We start from the raw sequence: 27,240 nt of genomic DNA, 5'->3' as shown, positions 1-27,240 counted from the left end.
GCTCGGCTTTGGTAAGATGGATTCATATCTTGTTTGACATCTTGTAATGTGAAAGCCAGAATGGCCACAGTACATTATTTTAAAGCACAAAAACAATCCAATTTACAAGCAACCTCATAATTTCAGAATGCGTAACATTGACAGATGATGTCACGTGTTTATATTTATTACATGGTTTTGACTGTACATTTTGGCTGTTATTCAACACATGAACTCTGTTTTGGCGTTGCAGGCTCTGCAGTCAGAGCTGATGAGGTTACAGGAACATTCACACCAAGTTCTTCTGAGGTACTTTTAATAAATGGCACTCGTGTCAGGTGACAGGTTCTGCGTTTTCTCTGAAAAGGCTTCTTTTTGACCTGCTGTGGTTTGGATTGTACCTAATTTAAATTTCACTTTACATAAAAGTGTCTCATATCAAAATGATATGTCAGCAGTTTAGTATTGCACTTCCACAAAGTCACAGGACTCACAAGAGACAGATTAAAAAAGGAATGACCAGCAGAGGCCAAGATATGCCGACTTTGGTTTCTAATACAAACCAACAACATTTTTCATAAGGCCCTTGCTGCCTCCTAAATACCCAGTTGTTTGAAACCACATAACTATTTCTCTCTCTTCTATTTAAAAAAAACATCCAAAAGCAGCATACTGCTGAAGATGAGTAAATTTAACTTTATGTGTCAAACTGGTGGAATGCCTCTTTAACAGAGAGATAAGTTAGATATTTTAGAGAAACTTTTTCAAAAAAGCTAAATAATTGCAAGCCTATGAGAGGAGTAATGTTATATTAATTATTATATGCCTTGTGTATGAATTGCACAAATAATTGAAAGTGTTGAATCTCTATTTCTCCTGCTGGTTTCTGACAGGTATGACCGACACTGTATCAGTCCTCAGAGTCTTTACAGTCGAGATCCTCCAAACCGCCGCTCCCTGCAGAGCGAGATGCAGGAAGTTCAGCAAGTAGGAAACGCTCGCCGTTCACAGGTTATCTTTTTGTGGCGCTGCTTATCTGTTTATTATGTTTACCGCTCTGCCTTCTTTTGCTTGCAGCAGCATCACAGACCTCTGGACGACATAAGCCTCCCGTCCCTCCACACACACAGTGATGATATTCAGAGCATCATTCACAGGATCAAGAGTGCAGAAAGAGCTCATCTTCTGCATAATAAGTATCCTGAGAGGGTGAGGAGAGAGCAGACACTCACCAGATGACGACAGTTATTACATGCAGTAATGTGTAGGTGCACAATTCTGTCTAATTTCTCGTGTCACCTCTCACACACAGGACTCTGCTCCTGTAGAAACACAGGACAGGCCTTTTCCTCACCGCCAGCAGCAACAGGCAAGCATCAAGCAGCAGCTTGTCAATGTGTATGTGAGTTTTTTACTTCCCTTTCTCCTGTTATGGTAACAGACTGGACTTGGTTGATGTTAGTCTCTGTTCTTAGAGGCTTCCTCCAGCTAATAAAAGGGGTGCCTGGTTTTGACAAGGTTTTTATGGGCATCTCCATTTCACAACTCACAGGAGTTACTATCTTCTGTGCGTTAGACTGTATCAGGCATAAGTGCAGTTTTAGTACCCCTTGGTAACTACAGACATAACAGTGAGTGAAGGAGATGTTTATAAAGCTACGGTGGTGGTTTCAGGCTGCAGGAGCTGGAGCTGCACAAGTGTGTGTGGGAGGAGAAAGGGGAGAAGGTGGAGGATCTTTTGAGAGCCCAGGAGAAAGAGCAAAAGCAAAGTCAGCCTGGCAGCCAGACTCAGATCCAGGAGGGCAAGAAGGTGGCCGTGGTGAATTGGTGGAAAGCCCTCTCCGTAGAGGGGTCTAAGGCCCGGACAAAAGAAACCCAATCAGTCCAGGAGCTCTCTGAGACACGAGCGAAGCTCCAGCGAGCAGAGCAGACAATCACTGGTATGAGGGAGCAGGTCTGCCACCTGCAAGCCTCTCTAAGATCTGCACAGGAATGTGTCACTGAGCAAAAGAACAGCAGTAGAGTTCTTCATATTGACAAGGGGACCAACACTGAGAGGGAAGAAGCAGACAGAGCCGTGGGGAAGGTGGTGAAGGATCAGAGGGATGCAGCTGTGGCCACGGAGATCTCAGGAGGAGCGGCCTCAGAGCAGGGGCAAACCCATCTTCAGGTGACCACAGACGGACTTCTGGCGACCCTCAGAAGGATGGAGGCGATGGTCAGCAACGCCCTGGAGACCGCCGAGCTGGTGAGAGAGAGCGAGCAGAGGGTGAGCCAGGTGAGAGTGAGGATGGAGAGCATCACTCAGAGGGTGGAGGAGGCTCTCGGCCGGGCAACCGACACTGACCAGCAGCTGAGTGTCCTGGAGGCAAGGATCGCAGAAACAGCTCCAAATCAGGTTTGTTACAAATCTGCGTTTTACATTAGACTGACAGTAATCTAGATTTTGATTGATGACATCATGGTCATCAATGATTAATATTAAACACAGCAATCCTCTAAAACATTTGCATAAAATTATTCAACAAACCAAATGTGACTTTATATAGTTTTCTTGTTGTTGTTTTGTTTTTTTATTGTTTTTTTTGTTTTTTTTGTGGACCCCAAGAAGACTAGCGACCACTTTGTGGTCTGTGTGAAGCTAATGGGAATCCAAATGAAAATGGTGGTGGTGGAGGGTCCCTATGTGGCCCTGTGTTAAATACCACTGTTGTAAGGGAGTGCGTGTGCACATTTTTCTTCCCATTCACAACACTGAAGAGCACTGCATGTTTGTCCTAATGTTGTAACACAATCAGGAATATTGCAGAAATATTTTAACCAACAGCACTATTTTTTGTGAATCAGCAAACACAGTGCTTGGCCCTGTAGTGATTGAACTGTCTCTGGCAAAAGCATATATATAAAAATAACTAAACACTGTAGTCATGGTAGTAGTACTATTAGTAATCCAGTACTAGTTGTTATTTGTTATGTAACGTAAATTCTAACTGTAAAAATGTTGAACACATTAAGCTGATTTGTTGTCTCTCTTATATGTAAGCCAGTAATAAATGAGCTTTCTCTGTCTGTACTTTTCTGAAGTCTCGAGGTCCCAGTTTGCCAGCTGATCCTGGACCAGCCTCTGCATGCTTTACAGCTGAGTCCGACGTGGAGCCTGAAAGCAGAGACAGAACGGAGAGTCCTCCCCTGTCTCCTGTAATCCCAGATGTCAGCCAGCCTCCACAGCCATCCATGAATGGTATGATGGCAGCATTACACAAATACAGCTTCAGTGTTGTCATGGTTATGGGGTACACTGTGAGACGCAGATGAATTAAAGCTACTTCCTTTTCTTATGGTAATCCCTGAGGATGTCTGAAAATAGACTGTGCAGATATTTATATTGTGCACAACAGCTGGTACAGTTAGGAGGAAGAGAGAATGAGCTCTGAGGGAGTGTATGTTATCTATCTAAAGGGGGGCATGTGGGGATATCAGGGGCGGTTAGAATGATTTTTTTATGTAAACACAGGGAGGATCAAGTATTTTTAGCTACATCCCATTTCTAAATGGCAGCACATTTATACTTTGTCAGAGAGAGATTTTTTTTAAGGCTAGATCAGTGTTTTTGTAAGCTGTTGTTTCCTGTCTTTCGAAGGGCTTTGAGCAAATTTGTCTGACAAATCCAAAGACACTGACAAATCCAAGCCCTGTAGCTCTCAAAGTGCACAATGCAGACTTTTAGGTACATTACAGTAGAGATTTAACAAAAGCAGAGCAACTGAAATGTGACTTTAAAAAAGCATACTTTCTTCAAAATAATTGTAAAAGCTCACATTTATTATGACTGCCAATGAAAAAATAGCCTTTCTTGCTGAGTGTGCATTTAGAAGAGCGGTACCACCCTCATGTCATGTCATGTCATGTCATGTCATGTCATCATCTGCTGCTTATCTGGGTCCCGGCCCAGGTCGCTGGGGCGACTGCCGCCCAGTATACAATGCACCAAAGTCCTTCCCACACCTCCCACAGGTATTGGGCCCATGGGAGGTGGTGCTGTCCGGAGTGGGGCTCAAAGCCACAACCCTGAGAGCTTCAGTGTCATGCTCTACCAACTGAGCTAACCAGGGCGGCCCACTCTCATGTCTGCTCAGTAAATATGAAATTACAGCCAGCTGCTGATTAGCTTAGCTTATAAAGACTGGAAACAGGGGGAAACAGCCGGCCTCGCTCTGAAACATAGCTGTCTGATTGAAATATTATATTTTGTGTAATTCATTCAAAAATTATACCAAAAAAAAACTTTGAATTAACATGCCATGTGATCTTTTGAGATGCTAATTGGTGGACTTTGTTACCTTCAGACAGGCTAGCTGTTTCCCCGTTTCCTTTTTTTATCATAGACTGTATAATAGACTGGTTTTTATTTTATGCTAAGCTAAGTCAAATGCTCCTTTTACAACATTTCTAAGATCAAATGTGACTTTCCTTCAAGAGAGAAACTTTTTTAAATTTGTAGCTACAAAAATGAAGGACAACATTCTGTGAGGCCTTGATCTGTTCATGTTCCTGAAAGCTGCTGGTTGTGCACAAATAATTTTGACATTTCATCACATATTTTCCAACAGTAATCATGTTGCATCAGCTTTTTGGCCAACGGGAGGGTCCCTTTTCCTCCAAGCAAAAGGTCATGGCAAATATTTCCACATTCTCCTTCCCCAAGAAAGAGTCCCCTGATGGCTCAGGGGGCCAAGGCTTATATTTAATGGTTTATTTATGATGTAGAGGGGAGTTAGGGGCTTATAGAGGTTGCTGAGAACCAGTGGGTGGCCTCAGAGGGGGAAATTATATTTTAAATGAAAAGGCAGGAGTCGTCTCCATGTCTTCTTGTTTGTTTATTTTATAGCCCTCTGTCTAATGTTTAAACGGTCCAATGCCACGTTGATCCGGGCTTGTTTTTGCTTAATCAAATGAAGCTGCATCGACAGCTGAAAAAGCTGCAGCAAGATGAACAATAAACATTTTTGGGAGACAGTCATGTCACAGAATTTGGCATGTGCACTGCCAGTTCGTGCCTGACAGCTACTGCACCTCAAGATGTGGATGGTGCATAATGCACAGTTATTATTAATTTGAGGAACATTTAATCTTATTTGGAGCTCTGCCCACTGTCAAGTTATAGATATTGGCACTGCCTCAAGAATACAAAACAACATCAAACACATATTTTAGGATACACCTTAAGGAAACCAGAAAAAGAAACCAATAAAAGCTGTTATGAAACCATAATAACATACAATAATACCATAATAATCAAAACTTTAGAGCAGGACAAGCAAATACTGAGAACTATGTGATATGTAGTCTGTATGCTATACGTGTTCATGAACAAGACAGAGAGTCTAGCTAAATGCTAATGTCAGCATGCTCGCAATCACAATACTAACATACTCATGTTTAGAAGGTATGCTGCTAGCATGCTGCCAGCATGACTAAAAATTTCAGCATAACCCTCATCCATGGAGCAAACTTCATTCCTAACAATAGTAAATTTTGAGCTTTTAAATGTCTGTGTCTACATACAGTGCACTACTCTGCCTCCATTAAGGCTTTTAAAGCTATTTTATATTCCTCTTTTATCTCCCTTTCACCAATAAAACATTAATGTGAGATATTAAATCAGCTCAAGCCATATCCCTGGTAACATTACAAAGGAATAATACTGTTTTTTAGGTTTTATGTTGCTGTCAGACACAGTCGACTTGTGTGATGAGTAAAGATCCGTTGGAGACTGAATGTAAATAATTTAGAAAACCAGTGGGTCTCTAATGTTCTCGGCGTGTGGTGTCTGTAAACAATGTGCTCCTTGATGGGCGAGCTACAAATGAAAGGAGGTTAGAAATACCAAAACCTCTGTAGCTGAATAATGTGAATTAATTTGTGGCGAGGCTGAACCCTGCCAGGAAGAGAAAGACTGAAGAGCTGAAGTGAAGATCTGGGCAGAGAAAGCAGAAGTATTTGACAGCGTCTGAAGTGAAAATGAGGTTAAATTACCGTAAGACAAATGTGTGGAAGTTAACACAGGTGGCAAGATATTACCAGCATCTAGAGTACATCCTCATTGCCTCCACCTCGTCACACCCTGAGGGCTTTGAGTGTTTTTTGGGGGTTTTTTTCCACCTTTTTGCTCAATGATTTGTTTAGTGAGTTATAAATTGAAATCTGGCTGTGAAATGTTTCCCCAATCTGTAGTTTTACAACAGTTTCAGAGTCTGATATGTGCTTTCAAAGAGTCAAAATTCACTGAAGTTTTTTGTTTTGTTTGTTTGTTTTTTGTTTTTGTTTTTTTAATCTTTATCCTCTCATGTGTGAATAATACTGGTTTGTTTGTACTTCCTCCCTCTTTAAAGTAACATATTGACTGTTCAGCTCTGACGGTTCTCTACATAAATGTCTGCAAGTTGCTGGTGTCACAACATTACCAACCTTGTCCTGAGGGCACCTAAAGCAGACGACACAATAGCCTTTACTTGGGCCAAGAGCTTTCAACCAGCGCATCAAGCGCCTCATGTACTTGAGGTGGTTGCCAGGTTATTGTTGCCCCTAGTTATAGAGGTGGGTTGGGGTGGTGGTGGTGGTGGTGAGGAGGGCACTTCCTTAAATAAGAGTTACAGTAGTTCTCCCTATCAGGTGAATATCACGCTGCCAGCGTCAGCCTCACAGGACAGAAAACTCAATTTATTTCCTCCCTGTTTGTTTTCTCTTTGTTTCTCTCTCACACACACACTCTCTCGCTCACTGACTCTTTTCTTTTTTTAAACCGTCTCATGACATTTGCATTGCACATGGTTCCTGTTAAATGCAAATCAACTGTTTTCACTGACTGTCTGTGCTCTGGCTCCAACAGGTGGCACAGAACGAGGCAGCTGCAGCGAGGTGAGACTCTCTCCTGCTTTATTCCTGTTAAACATGATATTATTTCTGTTTGTGGAGCCTTAAGTGCATGTTGAATGTGTTGTGAATTTTGTGTGTCCTCTGTGGCTTTTTAACTTACCTGTTGGAAATGTTATTTTTAATTTTAGGATACCGTACTGATTGTCACTTTCTTTCAAGCTTGCAGTGTAAAGAGAAAGTGCAAATGATCATTTTAACTTTGTGCTTTGGGCAGTTGTGGAAAGTAACTTAGTACATTAACTTTAAGTACTGTACATAAGTACAATTCTGATGAACTCTACAGTTCAGAGGATGTTATTGTGCTTTTTATTCCACCACATTTGTCAGTGCATCGTAGTAGCATAATATGTACGATAGTTACTACTTAACACTTTGAGTTAACACGAACACTTTATTTTGAAATCACACTATTCAAGCCTATACAAGAAAAATATATACATCTAATAAATGTTTATATACTGCTATAATATAACTCACTATAATGTAGATGGAAGCAGATATAAGGACATTTTAAGTGTTTGTTAATATACAGCATTTATCAACAATCAACTTCTCCTATGAAAACGTTTTATATTATGGCATTGGTGTTTATATTATTATTCATCGTGTGTCATAATAAATAATAAATAAATAATAATTTTATATCTGTTTACAACTATATTACAGTGAGTTATAAAGTACATATTATATGTTTAGGGGCTGCTAATAAATGCTAGGTGGGAACCTGTGTTTCCTAACCATTTTGGCTTGTCCCTTGATAAGTAAGATAAGAGCATTTCTCAGAAAAGATCAATTTCCATTTTGAACTTCTCAGATGGTTAACAGTTAAAGGCTTTCAGAGATAAAATTAAGCAGTATTTCAAGATAAAGCGTAGTTCTTCAGTTAATCACCTCTGGACCTGTCAGATTTACCTTCTGACACTTTGGGCAGGCCTCACCCCCAGTTTGGGAACCACTGGTCCAAACTGCTGAACTATAAAGTAGTTAAAAGTAGCTCCACCTCAACTAGCTACAACAGTAAGAATGCTACTTACACAATGTCTGCAAAACAAATTTTGATCCTAATACTTAATGCTTGATTTGTGAATGCAGGACTTTTGCTTGTAACGTAGTACTTTTACATTGTTGTATTAGTACTTTTACATTGTTGTATTAGCACTTTTACTTCAGTAAATAATCTGAATACTTCTTCCACCACTGGCTTTGGCTAAAACAACACAATCTCAATGCCTAAATAAGATTTACACTTAAGTTGAATTACATAAGAAGAACATCTGACTTTTTTTGCACAAATTACTCCAATTTCCTTCACACAGCACTTAAGGCTATCATCTCACATTAATTCAAACTGTGATGCTGTAATTCGCTGTGGACGTCAGCCGTGTTCCTCCGAGCAATGCGCCTGCTGTGATCTTTGTTTCTCCATAAAATTCAGGATGACTGCAGCCCTTAAAACCCAAAGCTCTCATCACTACAAAGCAGCACAAATGGTGCAAGGTTTGACAGTGCAGCTCACCAAACAATAATGATCTTCAAGAGCTCGGAAGTGGATGCATGGATTCCTCTTGGGCTGCAGAGTAAACACAGATCGGACGGATGTAATCTATCTGTCTATCAGTCTCTCACAAACATGCCCTCGTATACAACAACATGCAAAAAAGTCTCCTACTGCTCTCTCGCACTGTGATTACAGAAACAAAAACAAGGCCTGCAGGAGAAAATAACATACTGTTCTAACTTTCTTCAGGTTTTAGTCGAGTGATGATCAGTGGAGAACACACACACATGCATAGACACACACACACACACACACACACACACACACACACACACACACACACTCCACAGCAGCCCAAAGAGGCATACAGAGCCCTTCTCCTTAAATGGTCAAAGCTCCCAGGAGTGAAAGAGAGGCTGCTGCTGAAAAAAGACAGGGAACAGAGGGGACGGGAGAAGGAAGGAGAAGCCCCGAGGATAGAGGAGTTTTCTGAGGGAAAGGCTGAGAGTGACAGTTTGACTGTGGGAAGTTGATCTTAGCTGGAGGGATCAGCTGGACCGTGTGTGTTTCTCCACAGCACTACAGCGGTGGACTCAGGTAAATGTGCGTGCTGGCTGTGGGTCATGTCTTTAGGTGTACACATGCTGCTTCAGAAGATGCAGTTTCAGCTCTATCAGCAATTTGTACGAGAGGGTGTGTTTCTGGACTTTTTGACAGCGTCGTCGGTCTGACTTGTAGCTGCTGCGGTGAGTTTACATGTCTGAAAGTGAAACTCTGTGTCATCTTGCCTTCATGTTGGTGTGTGATCGTGCATTTATAAAGTGAGCTGATTTATTTTCTCCTTCACCTGACTGTACATCTCTCTGTCCTTCCACTGCTTTTTCTTTCTCACACTTCCTCTGCAGTGTTATCTCAGATAGTGGCTCTGTAGCAACCACTTCCTCCGCTGGCCCTGTACTCAGTGCTTCACACAACCAAATTTTAAACAAATCTGGCAAGAGGGAGCGGGCTTATGTAACAGAGGAGGGGAGGAGGGTGCCGGTCACTTCGTCTCCCTGTGAAGAAAGAGGCAGTGAGGCCTGGCTGCAATAAGTTGAGTCTGACTCTGATGGTTCTGATGGACAAAGTAGTTTTCTTTCAGAAGATGAGTGTTTACTGTAAGAACAAGATTTTCATGTCCTTGTGGAGTTGGTTGTGGTGCAGGGGCTTTCTGTGCTCAGGCTTGTATGTGCTGTCCTGTTCCCCCCACAGGAAATAATCTGAGTGATTCAATTACTCTGCAATATTTATCTCAGTCTCATGGTCTACCAGGGAAACACTGCACGGTCGAGCCTCCCACAGTGCAGGCTGGCATCTTTGTCTGAGCTGAGTCATTTTCAAGAGGTAATAGTTTCTTCTGCCTCAGCTGAAGCAGAAGAAACACGGTCTGGTTCAGTATTTTTCACTTGAAAAGGTTTTAAACTTGCTGAGCTGAATTTGCAGCTGTGTTTGGTTGCTTAGTAAGAAGTGAAATGGAGTAAAGCAGATGTGGCAGTATTCTCAGGTCATATGTTTTTTGTCTAAGTATTCCTCTCCTTATTTGATCAAATAAAACTGTTGTAGCAGTGGAAAAATGAATGACTAAAACAAGTGGTTACACAAAATTAAATTAAAGATCCATATATTTAGTCAGTCACAAAAAATGCAGGTGGTTGTTACCCTAAAACGCGCTGAACTTCAGAGGCAATTAGATAATTATGTTAGAATTTTTCAGAGTGACTCACTCTCATATTTATATATGCAGTAGAACCTCAAAGCTGATTTCTTTTCATGATTAATAACAGAAGAGGTAGACTGAGACAACAGTTTATACTTTCGGGTGTGAGAATCAGATGAAATGAGTAGACATCAGCAAAAGATGCATGTTCTCCAACAGCAAGACATTCAACATCTCTTAAAACTCAACAGCAGTATAGTAAAACTTATTTTTAAAGTATTAAAACAAGAAAGAGAAGTGAATTTACTCCTGCATGACAGTACTCCTGTAGCCAGGAAATATCCTTGCAGCTTTCTAGAAGACAGTTAAACAACCCATTTCCTCCCCAGTGACTCACAGCTTTTCTGTCCCTATATGTTCCCAAGAACTTGTCATGTTTGTGATGACACTGAACAGCACTCTGCATATTCTGGCCCTGAATTCATGGAGGATGAATTCCTGAGTAAAACGCATGCCATGCTTCTGAAGTAACCAATAATTCATCAAACCTTTCCCTCGCCTTATTCATCAGATGGCGAGTGTGATTACCAACACAGGTCACACAGGTCACACCTGTGTTGGTAATGTACATGCAAATCTTTCTATTTCTGGTGAGACCAAATGAAATGGGGGAGTTACATTAGCATCCAATCAATCCAATCACCCCACACTGACCATAGTTTGTGCAGTCTCTGAGTGCACTGTGCTCCTTCAAGAGGTTAAATCTTCTCCGCAGTTAGATTTGCATAAATTTGTTACTAAAAAGGGAAGAACTGCGAGTTCAAACAGTGGTTCAGTTGCACACACTTTATATTTAACTAAATGAGCTCATGTTTCTCTGTAGTGAGACAGATAACTGCTGCAGTACTCATGGTGATGATGAACATCAGCTGAAAAGACTTTGAGCTGAAACAAATGGTTTATTAAACAAAACATTTGTCACGTGTCAAAAAAATAATCCAGCAAACATTTCACTAATTGAATTTTTCTTTCAAGTCATATTTCAAACAAACTGTAGCAGAGGCTTTGATTGTGGATTGAACATAATGTAAAACTGTCCCTGACAAATGAAGTGTTCTACTAACATAAATTTGCATAGATATCATAGGTTCTTTGTTACTGATGTTCCAACAACATTTATCGTTAATGCCAAGAATATATGCAGTGTCCATTATCCTGACTTTGGTTCAAGCTTACACTCCGACCTCCATCCTTTTATTTGTGGATAATTTCTCCAGTTACGGTGATCGATCAGTTATTTTCTTTCTCCTTATTGTTGTTTTATTATGCTGTTGACTTTGCCACTTACACTATTCATACTTTGTCATATCTTTTGTCATTTGTCTTTGTTTTATGTTATCATGTCTATTATAATAACCCAGACAGTATCTTCTGCCTTTAACTTTGATAAATTAAGTTTAAATTCATAGCATTCATAAATTCATACTATTGATTAACTTTAAGTGAAAAAAAAAAGTTTAAGTAATGCTTTCTCCTCTCAGTTAACTTCCATGCTTGTACTCATATTTGTGATGCTTTCATAATTTATCTACAAGACCCTCTGTTTGTTTGACTCTGTCCCTCCGGAGCTCATTGCCTCAGTCACCCTGTGAGAGCAAGTTACACTGAATTGATAACAACCCAGTGCTTCCCAGTCACAACAGTATTTGTAACTTTCATCAGAAAGTCACAGTGTGGGAAGAAACTTTGGCTTTGCAGGCTCAGTAATGAGTGGTATTTATTTGAGTCACTGAGTCTTGCTGTTTTTTGTATATTGGTCCATTCAACATCACTCAGACATAAATTTTAAAGAAAATGACGCTTGTTACTTCGTGCATTTTTTTTCTTCCATTTTCCCAGTGGAGGAACGTTTAGTAAATGTATTCACAAACTTAAAGGTGCCCTGTGGCCTTTTCTTGTAAACAGACAGGAGTTGTGTTAACATTCAGCATTTCTCACCAAAATATATACTTTGCATCCCCGTGGTCTAAACAAATGTGTTGAATGCATTTCCTTCCTCATAAAACATTTGCAGTCGTTGCATTGCTGTGTTCCTTGGGATGTTACAGCCACCTGCAGATCAGTGGAATAGAGTGAAACCAAAAAAACATTTGTGCAAGCAGTTTATTACAACCCATAGTTACATTTCATTGTTAAGCACCACATAGGGGTCATGCAAGACAGCATCAGTTGTTTCAGCTAGTGCCCCAAAATGACATGTTTATGTTTCATTGACAAAGTCCACCAGTGACCGTTGTAATTGTGACGGGAGCAAAGGAGGAAGTCAGATGACGTATTAGAAGAAGCAACAAAGTCCTTGTTGGGAGGAGGTCAGGGTGATGGATGGGTCGACAAAACATTGGACTTCATCACAGGAGACTGCTTTCAAACCCAGGCAGTGTTGTTTCTTTTAACCATGCACACTGTCGCTCCATAACCTTAATTGCATGTTTAGTATTGTAACCATGATAAAACAAAAGTGAACCTAAGAAGCCTAAAAAGCGATTTCTTTTACTTTAAAGTCTTTGCTGAACTTCATTTGGTCCTCAGTTGGGGGGACAACCATTGACCAAAGTTGTCACCCACCTATTTGACCTCAGTCAAGATCCACAACAACTGACACGCATTGTACCTTACAGATGACATGACTGACGAAATGTTTCATGACATTTTTCCACTGTAGTATTGAATGTCTACCTCATGTTCTTACTGGAAATGAAGGAAGAATATGAGGTGAACATACAGTATGGTATATGCTTAGTGCAAAACAGTTTCTTGTCCTTGAAGATTCCCTGGCTGTGCCTCTTCTCTTGCCAAGTTTTCTCTGTTTTTGAACTTGTGAGAGTTATAGGCAGAGCTTTTGTTTCTGATGAATTTAGTAACAGCCTGTTGGGAAAATTTGGTAATGCTGTTGTTGCAAGGCAGCGGAGAATGAAGCTATTTTGGGATTTGTTTATAGTGGGACTGCTCAAGTGTATCTTTTTTTTTTTTTTTTTTAGCTGTGGTTAGTCAGAAAGGATTTTCTACTGAATCTCACGAATCATGTGTATTTCATCTTCTCAGACAAAAGAAATCAGCAGTTAATGAACCAATTCCATAAATATGTGCAGTTTTCTTTAACATTTACCCGTCTTATGCGCACAGCTCTACTCCTGCATGACATACATGTGTTTGTGTCTCCATGTGTTTATAATCTTGCAGTACCAGGAGGAGGAGAAACACTTGCTGCAGGGATCTCCTCTTGAACAAAGTGACCGTAACTCCAAGGAGTCCCGTGACGGCCCCTGTGCTGCTGAGAGACCTTTCGTTTTCCCCCACACCCGCTCTCGCCCCTCGCTGCCCCCCGCCATGCCCACACTGCCTGAGGAAGAGGAGGACTCCCCCGAGGAACTGGACAGTTCCTCCAGCTCTCCCAGTACCGTGAGTACACACGCTGCCACTCTGTGAAGCACATAAAACCTGACTCTGCCCTCAAAAGGCTGCTCTCAGCTTATCAGAAGAAACATTGGATTAATCCCTCATAAATGGGAGCACAGTGTTCTTTTCTTCAATGACACTTTTTCTTAACTCTTCTGTTACAAATGAGACTGTGCAGTGAACACGGCCATGGAAGTTAGTAATGCTACTATTTCTAAATACCATATTATCATTGGACATGGTTTGAGTATTTTGGCTCTACTCATATTTTAGTGGTTTCCCACATAACATTTGCAAATTAATCTCAATTCCACTGATTCGTGGATGTTTTATGTGTCTTTGAAGGCAACTTTTGCCTGGCTTATATAGTAAATTACCCGTAGCAGAGCCACTACCAAGTTCCCTTTAAAAAATGTGGGGTGTATTTTCAGTTGAGCTCGCTGGACTCAGTTCAGGATGCAAACAATTCTTTGTTCTCTGTTGTCAGTGAAAATATTGTCTCTATGAAGCTTTGAAGATGAAGTTTTAGTTTTAAATTAACATTTCTTTAAGTTAATATACTTCAGTAGTTAAAGTAGTTACTTAGAGCACTGAAAAGTCCTTCTATGTAGAATAATCCATAAACCTCACTGAAAGTGAACTGTTGTGAAGTGAAATTTCTTGTAGAAAATAGTTCCTGTAAGAACTGTTCACAGCAAAGTCCAGAATACTCACTATATTATTTCCAGGAAGACATACGTCTCTTGATTTTGCTGTCGAGGCAGCAGAAATTTCAGGGATGAATATCTCAAAAATATCAGCAGACAAAAGCAAAACTAAACGCATGACTAGATACCAGAAAGTGAACGAAATTTAAATGTTTTTGTCATTTGGGTGAACATACAGTTTCAGCACACCACAGCAACATGATGAATATAATCTTGAAGGCATCAGATTCAGAATCTTGTTCATCAAACTGCAGACAACAAAGTGTTAAACAGTCGGCTGTCTGAGTCCTTGGAGAACATTGTCTTCCGCTGCAGTCGCTCATAAACACACAGACTAGATAAGACATCTCTGCAGAATGTAATGAAGCTGTATAATCTAATCTTGGGGGCATATGCCAACACTATAAAAGTATCCACCTTTATTACAGCTCAGCCGCAGGCTTTCTACAGCCTGCCTGCACTGTTACCATCACAGGGAATCTTTTTATTAGGACTCTAGAGCAAAGATCAACTCTGAGAGGAGCTCTGAGAGTATTACTTTTTGATCTCCTTCTGTGTTTACTTGCATGCTTACCTTTAATAGTTGGACAAGAATTCAGTACTGAAACTTGAAATGGAAGGACCTTTCTTTCCAGAAGCTGTGGACTTTTCTAGACACAAAGCTGAGGCTCATGTTTGAAACAGTGAAGGTGTGCAACAGATGTATGTTGACGTTTATATTCAACATAATTTATCTGATTTATTCTTATTTGTTCTGTCTTAAGGTAATTCATACTCATTCTTTGAGGTCTCTAACTTTTTATTTAAGTATTTTGGGGTATTTCGTGTCTTTATTTGAGACAAGACAGCAGAGAGATGACATGAAATTAGAGACAGAGATTGGGAACAATACAGGTTCCTAGCTGGAGTCAAACCAGGGACATTGCAGTTCGTGACCAGCGCCTGAAACCACTTGGCTACCGGAACACCCCAGGTCATAGATGTGACAGATGTCTTACCCTCAGAACTTGACACTGTACAGCAAAAGGTTTCTTGCTGAATACCTTTCTGTAGATGCCTGCCTGAACAAAACACAAGCCTGTTTTTTTTTTTCATCAAAAGGATTTTGAGGAGAGTTTCCTTTAACTGAGCATGTCTTCCCCCCTCTACCACAATTTTATTATAACCAAAGCCGCAAATATTAACAATAACCCCTGGTATTGTAATGCATCACATTATGTGCAGTAAATAACATATTTACCTAATATTGTGGCCTTGTCTTGTTGAGACAAAATCTAGTTTTAATACCTCGATCCTGATCCCACGATCCTATGATGTGGATTGTACTATAGTGTACTGTAATGGGCGCTTAAATGCAGCATAATACACGGAGCACACAAAGCACAGAGATTGAGAGTAACGGGGGTCAAAAGGGACTCCACAGCTCAATTTTGCCGTGGGGTCACTTAACAGGTTAATTTAAAATGTACTCCAGCTTCATTTCTACAATTTGACCGTAATCTTGTTTTAACCATGACACTTATGTTTTGCTGTGTTGTTTTTTTTTTTTTTTTGCACAGTCTACACCAGGTGAAACCCGCGCTGTCGTCATGACTGCCCCGACCATCGTCTACCCACAGCAGGCCACCATTGTCCAACAAGATGGACGTCCTCTGGAACAGGCCAGGTAATTGGCAAACATCTCAAACACAGAAATAGTTTTCTTGTGCTTTAGCTGTAAACAGGGACAATGTGGCTGAATCATTACGGTTTCCTCCCTCAGGCCACACAGTCCCAGAGCTCGCCTGAGCAGGAACTCCTCTGGAGGACCCATCACCACAGTCGGTGGGTAAACCCTCTACACACACACACACACACACACACACACACACTGCAGATGTAATTAGCCTAAGATAAACACAACACTATGAGAACTATTTTGATGTTATCAGGAGCAACATTTGCTGTAGTCCAGCACCAAATTGAAGTTGCTGTTTTTTTTTCAGAAGTGAGCTTTTCTTCTGACATTGTTAACATTGGAAATACAATGAATAAAAACAGAATAATGCTCTCGTGCTGTGTACAGCAGTTACACAAGAATCTTCACAACATTTAGACTAAGTTTGGTCATCGATGTCCTGAGAGATGAATCTGCCGGTGTGTCCTTCCACATGCCTGAAATGCTTTTGCTGCTTTTGATGTTTAGCTTGATGCTCTTTTCTGAGGAGAGGAGGAGATAAAAACATCTCTGATTTGGCCTCATCACCTGATTTATTAGCTCACATCCAGCTGAATTATTCCTTGCCATGAGACTGTAAACGGAGGAATCCCTCTCAATTATCCTTGTCCCAGCAGCACAGACAGACTTTTTAAACTTGAACATTGCTTAAAGATGCCATCAAATGTATCCATTTTAAAGCCTTATTACCAGATTTTTTTAACAACAGTTTAACAGGCAAGCAAACCTACTAATTAATACTGCTGTTTGTCAATAATTGTATTTTGTTTGCATGTATCCTGACACATTATAATTGCCAGTAATATGCCTTAGTGTGGAAAAAAGTATGGAATCAGATCAAGTGTGCTTGCCTATGTGTATGTGTGTGTGTGTGTGCTCAGACAGCACAGGTAACGTGATCGACCTGGTGAAAGATCAGCTACCGGAGCTGCAGCTCTCTGAGGAGGATCGACAGAAGAACCTGGAGCTGCTCGAACAGGCCAAGAAGGTCAGTGACCGCTTCTTGACGCGCCGCGGCCGCCGCTCCACTAGCAGCCTCAACGATTCACCCACAGGTAGTGCATACGCAAACACATGCATACACACACACACAGACAACCCTAAACATATCATATAATTTCTTAAGCATGAGCGGAATGAAGCCACATGATGTCTCAGTAAGTTTAAATTAATGTTTAAACAGTTTTTAGGGTTTCTGAGCAAGCTTTGGAGAACTGTATATTTACTTTGAAGTTCCCACTGAACTAAAGGAATGCGTTTAATTCACAAATGTACTTTTTTTTTCCTCAGGTCCTTCCCCAACTCCAACTCCATCATCTTCACCATGTTCATCTAGAAGCAGCTCACTGACTATAGCCCCGCAAACTGGTATGGACTTTATTGTTAGCATGAAGTTCTTCTTTATTTACTATTTATTTATAACTTTTGTACCCTGTTTCCTATTATTTAATAATTTGTCAGTTGGACTTTGTAAGAATGATTTTGTTGGTTGTTTTCTGCCCACTCAGCTGCAGGAGCCTCAGAATCAACCCATGTCAGCTCATGTCAGTCTGTTGCTCAGGTAAAGAAATTATTGTTGATAAATAAACAACATGGTGGTGTGAGGTGTAATGCAGATGCTCATTGACTTTTCCTTTTTATTGTGTTTTTAAATGTTGAGCTTGGATTTGCATCTGTGTTTGAAAGATACTCTATAAATAGAAACTTAATCTAACTCAGTACTCACTGGTCCAAGTAATATTTCTTAACACAAGAAAACTCTTGTAGCATCTGGAGGTTCCTTCAGTGCGAGAGCAGCATGACGTAACGACCTATGATCAGGAGGTGAGATTAGATATTCACACATATTCACTCTTTGTTAATACAAATATGAAATTGCAATTCTAATACAACAGGTTTACTAAAACTCCAAGAATGCTAAATGCATTAATAATAGTCATTGTCTCACTGACCTCAGGGCAGGCTGTTGGTGGACTGGAAGCCTGTTGAGAAAAGGAAAGTGTCCTCTGGGACTCTAACGCCCCGTTTTGCTGTTCAGAAGGAGAACTGTGATCCCTCTGTACCTAAGAGTCCTCCAGCAGTCCATAAAGCAGATGAGGGAGCTGGTTCAGGCCAAAACTCCAACCAGGCCCCCGCCACAGGAGTAGCCAAGCCTGTCCCCCGACCCCCCACTCAACAGGCCCCCTGTACAGCAGAGATCAAGACAATTGGGGCTTTCCCTCCACTAATGAGAGCTGTTTCCTGGGATGCGGTGGGCAGCCTTAATTCTAGAAACGGAGCCCCAAGTTTCCCTCCTACAGCGGAGGACACCTTCTCAGACAAGCCCAGAGATGCTCTCTTGAAGTCCTCAGGGTACAAAGACCTCCCCACCCAGCCTGGGAGTGTACAGAAGCTGTCTAAACTTAGAGAGGTAAAGCACTGATTCAGAACCTCAAGTGTTACTGTCATCATTTTTTTTATAGTCTAATGTCACTTTGGTAAAATGTTGTAAAAATAAAATATAAATGCTTTGTTCCTGTTTGTGTTTATGTATATAGGAACACAAGCTGATACGTAACCAGAGCATAGTGGGATCCAAGTTACCAGACTTGAGTGAAGCTGCTGAACAGGAAAAAGGTAACAGTCCTTGTTTGCCCTCTTGTCCATGTAAGACAGAAAGTATTTCAGCAGCACATTCAACAATGTCGCCAAGGGTGTGCACTTCCTGAAACTCGGGGAAAATATCTGCTCCAGTTAGAAAATGATGATGATCTGTTCTTGTGGTTTTTTTCCTCCGTGCCACCCATTTACAGGCAGCCTCGAAAACAGAGAAAGAAATGCTGTGTTCATTTTCCATCAGCAGATGGCATGGTTGTTAAAGCAAGTGAACCAAACACCATCTGATGAAATGAGGAAATTATTTAATGTACTATTTTGTTTTGGAAAGAGACAAAGCTGTAGACTTTACACTTGGATTGGAGTTAGGACTTGACCTAGTTGAGACTTGGCAGCCAAAAGATGCAAAAAGAACATATTTATTTCATGTGTATGTGAATGTTTTGATAAAAAGACCATTGTCAAAAAGTGTTTCTGAAATTAAAACGTTTAAACATTTAACCAAAATTTAATGGCTTATTCCCTATCCCATGCCAAATCTTGGTTCAGTATTTTTTTTATGTGATCCTGCTGACAAATAAACAAATTAATCAACATCAGACACGTGTGAAAACAACATCCTGGGCTGAGGTAATAAACAACTTAAGATTTTTAAAACAAGGAACCATGGGATCTTCTTTTTCAACTAAATTTAATCTACATTTTTTGACTCATCCAGTGGCTGAACGCTCTTGTGACATCCTTTGTACAATGGAAATCAAATATTTTTCACAAAGTTCGTCCAAACACTGTTGTAGAACTTCCCGCAAATGTGTTGCACTTGTAGTTTGCTTTTGGCACGCTTCCTTAATTCAACACACTAATGGGTTTTGATGCTACAGTTGAACTGGTATATCCAGTGGCTTATGATGGCTATGTTTGATAATGTATCTAGCAAACTAGATACAGTTCATAACAGACTTTACCGAATGACTCTTCTTTACTTATGCTCCCATTGCACTGCATTTCAGTATATACCATTATCCGTTAAATGCCCCTTATGGCCACAGTGGCTGCTTTTGAGGAGAAGTTACATAGTCTCACTTGACTTGACTTTAAATCTGTCTCAGATTACTCAAGACTTGACTCAAAGACATGTCTGGAAAAAGATCCAGTGATTGTCCTGAGGTCTGATTTATGCAGCAATGTGTCTGCAGGTCATCAGCCCTCTCCGAACTCAGCCAGCAGTGTGGAGATGAAGGAGAAGTCTGACGCAATGCCGAACATTTCAGATGTGATGCTGAGAAAACTGAAACTTCATCGGGGTCTGCCAGGCTGGTGTGTAACAAACCACCTGTTGCCTTAAGTTACCTTTTATCCTTTGTCTAGTAGCTCAAAAATACCCTTCCTTGCTTCCTTGCTTCCTTGCATCTCAGTTACACAGTGTGTATAAATATGTGCATTACTAACAGTTCATTTCTGATTTCATTCCAGTGCACCTCCACTGACTGAAAAAGAGGTTGAGGTTGGTATCTGATCTGTACGGGTTGTTGAGCGATTTTCACTCATTTCTTCTGCTAAAAGATGAAGATACACAGTCGCAAAAACATCAAAATTATTCATGAGACTGAGCCATTATTCATGATGAAGCTTCATCGAGGCGTACTGCCGCAGTCAGTGTTGTGTTATGAAGGATTTTGTTTACCTGTTGCACTTTGCTTGTGCTGGTCTACGATCTGTGTCATATGATATTCTGAAAAGTAGTAAGACATTCAGCTTATTTACAAAAACAGTTATTTACCACTTAAACTGCTAAATAGCCCAAGCAGATTTGGTTTATGTCATGTTCTGCTTCCCAAATAATAATTTCAAAATGATTTACAGTAATTAACTGTGAAGTCATAAAACAACACGTCATAAAACTGACTGCCAACAATAATCTGTTTACTTTGAGCAGAAAATTCTGTTCAAACACTTGTTCAAACAATGGAGGCAGGCGTATTGTTTCCACTCACTGCTGAACATTTGCCACGTGTAGCCCCATGTTTATAATAACCTATTTTGTTACCAAAGCAGTTAATTACATAGTCGTAAAAATTGGCTGCCTGGATTTAGCAGTGTTCTGTCAACAGGAAAGTGTTCTTCTGTTCCTGATCAGACCAAAGAGACTCAAGAGTGATTTCCTGTGGAGAAAATGCAAACATTAGTGACGCTCTCGGGCTTGGGCTGTAGCCCTTCTCGCTGCTCCCTTGGGGATGCATCTGGATCAGGACAGTCAGAGGTCGTATATTTCCTTTCAGCCATGGCCCATGTATGCTGGAAAACTCTGCATACTGGCTTTGATCAACAGAGCAAAACATCAGGAGGTCAGATGTCAGAATCACAGCTTGTTCCCCAGACTTGTCTCAGGGCTGCTTGATTCTCCCCCACAGGTTAACCAATAAAAATGCATATTAGCATTACACAAACAACCACACTGCCTATCATTTCGCCTGTGTATGTGTGTGTGTGCTGTACTGTGGGGAGAGTTTTATAAGGATTCCTCTGATTAATTCCACTGTGCTGGTGCGTTGCCACCTCCAGCAGTTCATCTGTGTTTAATGTGCCATTCTGAGCGTTATATTGCAGTAACTTCCTCCCCACAGAATGCATTTGTCCAGCTGTCACTGGCCTTTCGTAATGACAACTACACTCTGGAGACACGGCTCAAACAGGCAGAGAGGGAGAGGAACCTGACTGAGGAAGACACAGAGAAGGAACTAGAAGAGTTCAAAGGAGCATTGAAGGTTGGTCCTCGAAAACATCAGCCGATATTAGATCAACTCACTAGAAAAGAAGAATTCCCTCTGGCTCTTTAGTGCTCCTTCATCTGCTTAATGTTTCCTGAAGTGTCCCACTGTAAATATTTATCTAGTCAGAGAAAGAGTCCCATCCCAGGTACAAAAGGGACAGCGATGTACACTTTGTTTTCCTGAGAGAGCTGTAACATGATGTTGTTTGTGTGTTTCTTGCAGATGACTGCACCACAGTGGCAGAACCTGGAACAGCGTGAAGCCTACCAGTGCCTCATAGAGACAGTAGCAGTGCTGCACCGCCTGGCCACGAGGCTCTCCAGCCGAGCGGAGATAGTTGGAGCAGTTCGCCAGGTGCTGTTATACAAACATGTGCAGATAACAGTGCGAACCGAGACAGTGCAGGACAGTTTCATGACAGATGCTGCATTGTGCACATGTGTAGTACAGCTTATTGTTTGAAAGACGATGTCTTCTTCAGGATGTCTTGGGGCCAAACACACAGCATTTTGGCTGCATTTTAAAAATTATGGTGAAGAATTTTAACTGATGTCATGGCAAACCTTGTGCCAGCCAAAGCAAACATCACTAAAAGAGCAAATTTACTGTTTTTGCAGAACAGGCTATTTTGCAGGCGTTAGCTATTTATAACCCCAATCCACTCAAATTAATTAAAAAAGTTCTATTGGGTGAGTTTCCAGAAAAAAAAAAAAACCCCAAAAAACAAACAAACTTACATTCATCAGGCTGCATGTTTGTCAACTCTCTTCTGTCCCCTAGTGGTCAAAATTCAGTTAATTCAGCTTGAAATAGTACATGTATTATGTTATTGTAAGTTAAAAAGTCAGTGAGCTGATGTATGTCAAAGCTCAGATGTTATCTGACAGCCATGAGTTTATTGAGATCCAGAGCCTGTCTAAAATATTCAAACCCTCTCTGCTTTTAACATAAAGTGTTTTCAGCATCATAAGTTTCTGCTTTTATGCTCCCACATGTAATGCAGGGTTGTACTGACTGACTTCTTCATTATGCAACAGGAGAAACGTATGAACAAGGCCACTGAGGTCATGATGCAATATGTGGAAAATCTGAAGAGGACGTATGAAAAGGACCATGCTGAGCTGATGGAGTTTAAGAAGCTGGCCAACCAGAACTCAAATCGCTGTTATGGAGGGTCCGTAGACACTGGAGGTAAGGCTACACTAATAAAAACATTCAGATGAAGAGCAGGAAAACACACAAACAGATGTTATATTTCTCCTCTACAAAGGGTTTCATGCTTGTTAATGGAAAGTTGGAAAGTTTTGTTATTTTTATTTATCAAGGTTTTGATAAACTATGCAACTCTGCAGCATGAAAATAATGGTCTATATGTGCTTACATAATGCTGTATTGTATGTTTCTTTTTCCATCTTTGTAAAGATGATGGAGTTCCACGACCGTCAAGATCAATGTCCCTCACCCTTGGAAAGGTAAGCACTGAAGTTTGTTCTGAGTTTTTTCTGCTGAAATTATTCGTCATTTACGTGATTTTTTGTCAATCATGAAGAAATTAATCAACATTAAGTTTGATAACTGGTCAATTGTTTAAGTCATTCACTGTATACTGATTAAATACCAAACATTCCAGCTTCTCAAATGAGGATTTGCTGCTTTCCTCTGTGATATGGCTGTACCTTGTATGTCTTATTTTGGACTTAGTTTTTACAATTCTTTCTGAGGGGAACATGAATGTGTGCACCAAAATGTACTGGCAATCCATCTAGTACTTGTTGAGACAATTCACTCAAAACCACAAATGTGGACCTCATGGTGGCACATTTTGTGTTTCTTTCAGTCACATCATCATGCCTTAGTAATAAATTTCCCAAAATCCCTGATCGTCTAATTTTCTCCTCTTACCACCAACACTGTTACTTGTTCTCTCTCCCTTTCACTCTGTCCTCTGTAGGCTCTGCCCAGACGCAGGGTGAGCGTAGCAGTGGTGCCTAAGTTTAACCTTCTGAACATCCCAGGTCAGACCCCAGCCACAGCCGGCCCGGGCCCCAACCCGGCCTCAGGCCCCTCTGTGGGACCCACCACTGGCACTGCTCTTCCTGTCCTGGTAGGTCTTCCTGTTCTGTCGGGAAATGATGGGAAATGACATATCAAGCCTTTAATGACGTGACACCCACTCACTCAGCATGACAGCTGAATTAAAGTTACATAGAACAGGTTCAGTTTAGGACATTTACTCATAACCTGTATTTTTTGGATAGTGGATAAATGGTGTGGTGAAATATTAAACTTCTCTCTCATATTGCTGTAATTTAGCAGTAAATTCTGCCCATAGGCATTTAAGTAGCTAAGTGCATTTACTCAGGTACTGTACTTGTTCTTTCACTTTGTAGTATTGGTACTTTTACTTAGGTGAAGGATGTAAATACTTACTTTATATCATACCTGTTAATTTTGCTTGAAAGCAATAATGTTCTTCAACACTCTCTTCTTTAGTGTGAAGCTAATGATGTGAAAGGCAGTGCTTCCACAGAGGTGGCACAACCAGCAGCAGAATGGTATGTTTTGTGTTCTGGTGATGTTTTGCTTATACACACACACCCATACACACTGCATGCACGTATGTACACATACCATTCCTTGATTCCCAAGGTCACTCCACTGTGCTTGAAACAATGGGCCAAGAAAAGCCCAGAACTTCTAATCATTCTTATCAAAAGCATTTTCTGCTGCGGTGGGACCTTTGGCTTGTTTGTGTGACCTTCAGGATGTATTTTACAGTGCAGAGAAAGCCCCAGTGAGGTGAAAATAACCCTGAAAGCATGAAAAATAATCAAGCCCTGCTACGGTTGATGGATATGCTATCCTGGGTCGTAATCTAAACATTTGTGCAAGAGTTTGACAAAGTCCAGGCACTAGGCTCCAATCATATCCTGGTTATAAAGTGAGACTGAGTAAAGCTATCTCAAGCGCCTGAGCTGTTCTGTTCTGTGAGGACACGGGAATAACAGATGTGTAAAGTGCCAGCTTCATTTTTTTCTGTTTGTACTCGCCATGCCTGTGATGGTGTCTGTAATGCACTCTACCACTCAACCGGCACTACGGTTTGTCCATTATAAAACAAGGCCACAGTGTTGTGATGGAACCTAAGTGTACACTCCTCTCAGTTTTATGCCTGCTGTGATGGTGTCCAAGGCTGATTGTCCTTTCCTATCTGAAACAATGCAGTGGAAAGAGTGTGTCGGAGCAGGAAAGTGAGCCAGCCAAGCCTTCAGTCAACTTAGAGGAGATCAGAGCCGAGATCAGAGCTGAGCTCAAGGCAAAGATCGAGGAGGAGGCATACAATAAAGGGTGAGGCCTTCTCTCCAGCTCGTTAACTCTACACAATCACACAATGTATGATGACTCTTATACAATGCTACGTATAGACTTTTAGATATTTACCGTGAACACAGAATACAATAGCAGTGACAGATTATAGGACATCCATCTGTGTACTGTAAATGTGAACATTTCAAATGCAGCTACCAAGAGGGACTGAAGCAAAGCAAAGCACTCCAGGAAGAGAAGCATGAAGAAGAAAACAGCGCTGAGAAACTGATGGAATCAAAAAATAAGGATGAGGAGAGTGGAAGGAAGATGAAGACGAGCAGGTAAACTGAATCTGCCTTCAACTGCAATAATTTGATGCTTATTCCCTTTATTGTCGAGAGCTGGGAGGGAAACATCTTGTCTGGCTCTGTCCAAAGGTAATAAAATCTGCCTATCATTACCTCTAAAGCACGAATTAACATGTTATATTTTGTTTGTTTAAACTGTAAAAAAGAATTGAAGTGTAAACAACACACTGTGGTCTTACAGGCATCATGTACTTTTACTTCTCAACCTCATGGAGACATCAGGAAGCTACTACGCCTGGCCAAGACATAGTCTGGCACATAACCTCCTCATAAAAGTGCGGCAATCAGTGTGCTCAGCTAAGCGAAATGACTGCTGGCGTAGCTTCCTATTTACTGAGCTAACATGGGAGTGTCTAACTCTCATCAAGAAAGCAAATGAGCGTCAAATGTGAAAATATGTCCGTCCTTGTCTTCACAGGAGGATGGAGGAGGTCCTGGTTGTTCTTGGTCGGTTTTCTCCCACGATTTCCTTGAGTAGGCGACTTCTCTGGATCGCCCTGACACTCTTTGTGGTGATGTGTCTGGTTATCAGTATTTTTACATTCTTCAGTGATTACTACAACAGACGCGAGGACACGTAAGGAGAGAAGGACTTTGTGCTAGGCGAGATAAAGATCATTGGACTGAGTGTAGTAGCACAACCAAAGAACCCCACTACAAAATAACAGAGGCTGCTGTCTGTCTTCGTCTCTGTTGATTTACCATATCATCACACTTGGACTCACTTGAATCCATGACCCTGACTCTGAAGGGTCAGAGACGTTCTGGGAGGCTTTATGGATAATGTTGCCTTTGTCATGGTTAACAGCATTAAGTTATGATTTTGTTTGGATTGAAAAGTCGACACATTGTTTGCTGCAGCGATAAAAAAGATCATTTTGTTTAGGGACCAATTATATAGTGTGATTAAAAAATATATATGTATTTAAATTAGGTGCATACATAATGAAGTTCTGGTTATTTGGATGATGAATATGGCACTTTCCATTAAATTCTACAGTAGAAAAAAATTGTGTATATTTATCTACACTCTAATGTTAAAGTATAATCTCTCAGGTCCAATAGATAATAGAGACCCTGAGAAATTCTGAATTCATATTTAAAGATATAGAAATTAAAGGATTGTTTTTATTTGTTTTTTAGGTTCTATAATGTGTATTTAAAGACTTTAATATAAGCACATTCCAAAGTAGTTCCTTAAGTGCAATATTTTGCAGTTGATGGTTCTCGTTTGTGCCATTTTGGATTGTGTCTTCAGAGCACTGAGAGATTTTCTTCTTGTATGAGAGCACTGTTTAGATGGCATGAGACTTATTTTTACCTTCTTTGCACATGTGTGCCTGCCTGTGTTGTTTGTTCTTTGTGGATTTTATGCTCTGCCACTTCACCTTTAAATAAAGGTGCCTGAAAGTATTCAGTTGTCATTTCCATAGTGACAAATAGGAGGTGCTACCAAAGCACTTTAGTCCTGTAATCACTCTATCTAAACGAAAACAGAACAGTAAAAACCAAAAGCTGGAGTCTTGTTGTTAACGTGAAGTTGCTAGCAGCAACTCCTGCTAACTATAAGCCATAAGCTAACTGTGTGGTATCAATTTTGTTATATAACTTTCAACAAGAAATAAGCAAATAGAATTCCTTTGAATTATGTAATCAATTGGCCTTTTTCATTGAAGACAATTTGACATGTTGGTTGGAAAAGCACAGCTGTAAATAATAAAATGAATGGCTGAATTCCATTTAGCTGCCTCGGTTTCACAGTCCCAGGATTGTTCATGCTGGTTCACTGTCACACTGTTATGGGTTACTGGGATACTTGAACGGAGCAAAGCCATCAATAATGTTAGCAGTAGACCTTTGCTTTTCCTGCTGTAACAAGTTAAAATGTCTGCTGTGAAAAAGGCCTATTTTCTAAAGAAACATTCAGTGTGCTGTAATTTAACCGTATAAGGTCTTAATGTGACCCCACTGACACACAAACCCCACAGAAGTTAAATATCTGTCTTTTTCCATAGCTCCAGAAAGTCATTTATTGTGCCCACACACCTCATTGACACCTTGTATCTGACAAAAACACGACTGCGTGTACATCAGCTCGCTTTGCGTCATTTCCTGCTGTCGGGGCTTGTGGAGAGATGTTTTTGTGGAAGTGGGATGTCGTCGTGTGCCAAAAGCTCATCAGAGGATACTAAAGATCATAAGAATGTT

The 27,240-nt window shown here is 40.7% G+C and overlaps 1 protein-coding gene across 1 annotated transcript; it reads left to right on the top strand.

Moving 5' to 3' along the window:
* The first annotated feature begins 250 nt into the window (after positions 1 to 250).
* mrvi1 (murine retrovirus integration site 1 homolog) lies at positions 251 to 26,439 on the top strand. The gene is made up of 27 exons (XM_041042669.1): positions 251 to 288; positions 873 to 966; positions 1,060 to 1,188; positions 1,292 to 1,377; positions 1,654 to 2,377; positions 3,064 to 3,220; positions 6,869 to 6,897; positions 13,356 to 13,568; positions 15,832 to 15,938; positions 16,035 to 16,096; positions 16,871 to 17,044; positions 17,280 to 17,357; positions 17,498 to 17,550; positions 17,757 to 17,813; positions 17,947 to 18,399; positions 18,527 to 18,605; positions 19,781 to 19,901; positions 20,058 to 20,088; positions 21,209 to 21,349; positions 21,578 to 21,709; positions 22,393 to 22,546; positions 22,778 to 22,827; positions 23,307 to 23,459; positions 23,849 to 23,910; positions 24,581 to 24,703; positions 24,877 to 25,005; positions 25,451 to 26,439. The coding sequence occupies exons 1-27, from the start codon at positions 251 to 253 to the stop codon at positions 25,611 to 25,613; spliced, it is 3,792 nt and encodes a 1,263-aa protein (XP_040898603.1). The 3' UTR covers positions 25,614 to 26,439.
* The last annotated feature ends 801 nt before the right edge of the window (positions 26,440 to 27,240 follow it).

This window comes from Toxotes jaculatrix, chromosome 1, assembly GCF_017976425.1.
Source record: "Toxotes jaculatrix isolate fToxJac2 chromosome 1, fToxJac2.pri, whole genome shotgun sequence".
NCBI classification, from domain to species: Eukaryota; Metazoa; Chordata; class Actinopteri; family Toxotidae; genus Toxotes; species Toxotes jaculatrix.
Note: the sequence above shows the minus strand (reverse complement) of the source record. Positions and strands in the feature narration are given on the sequence as shown.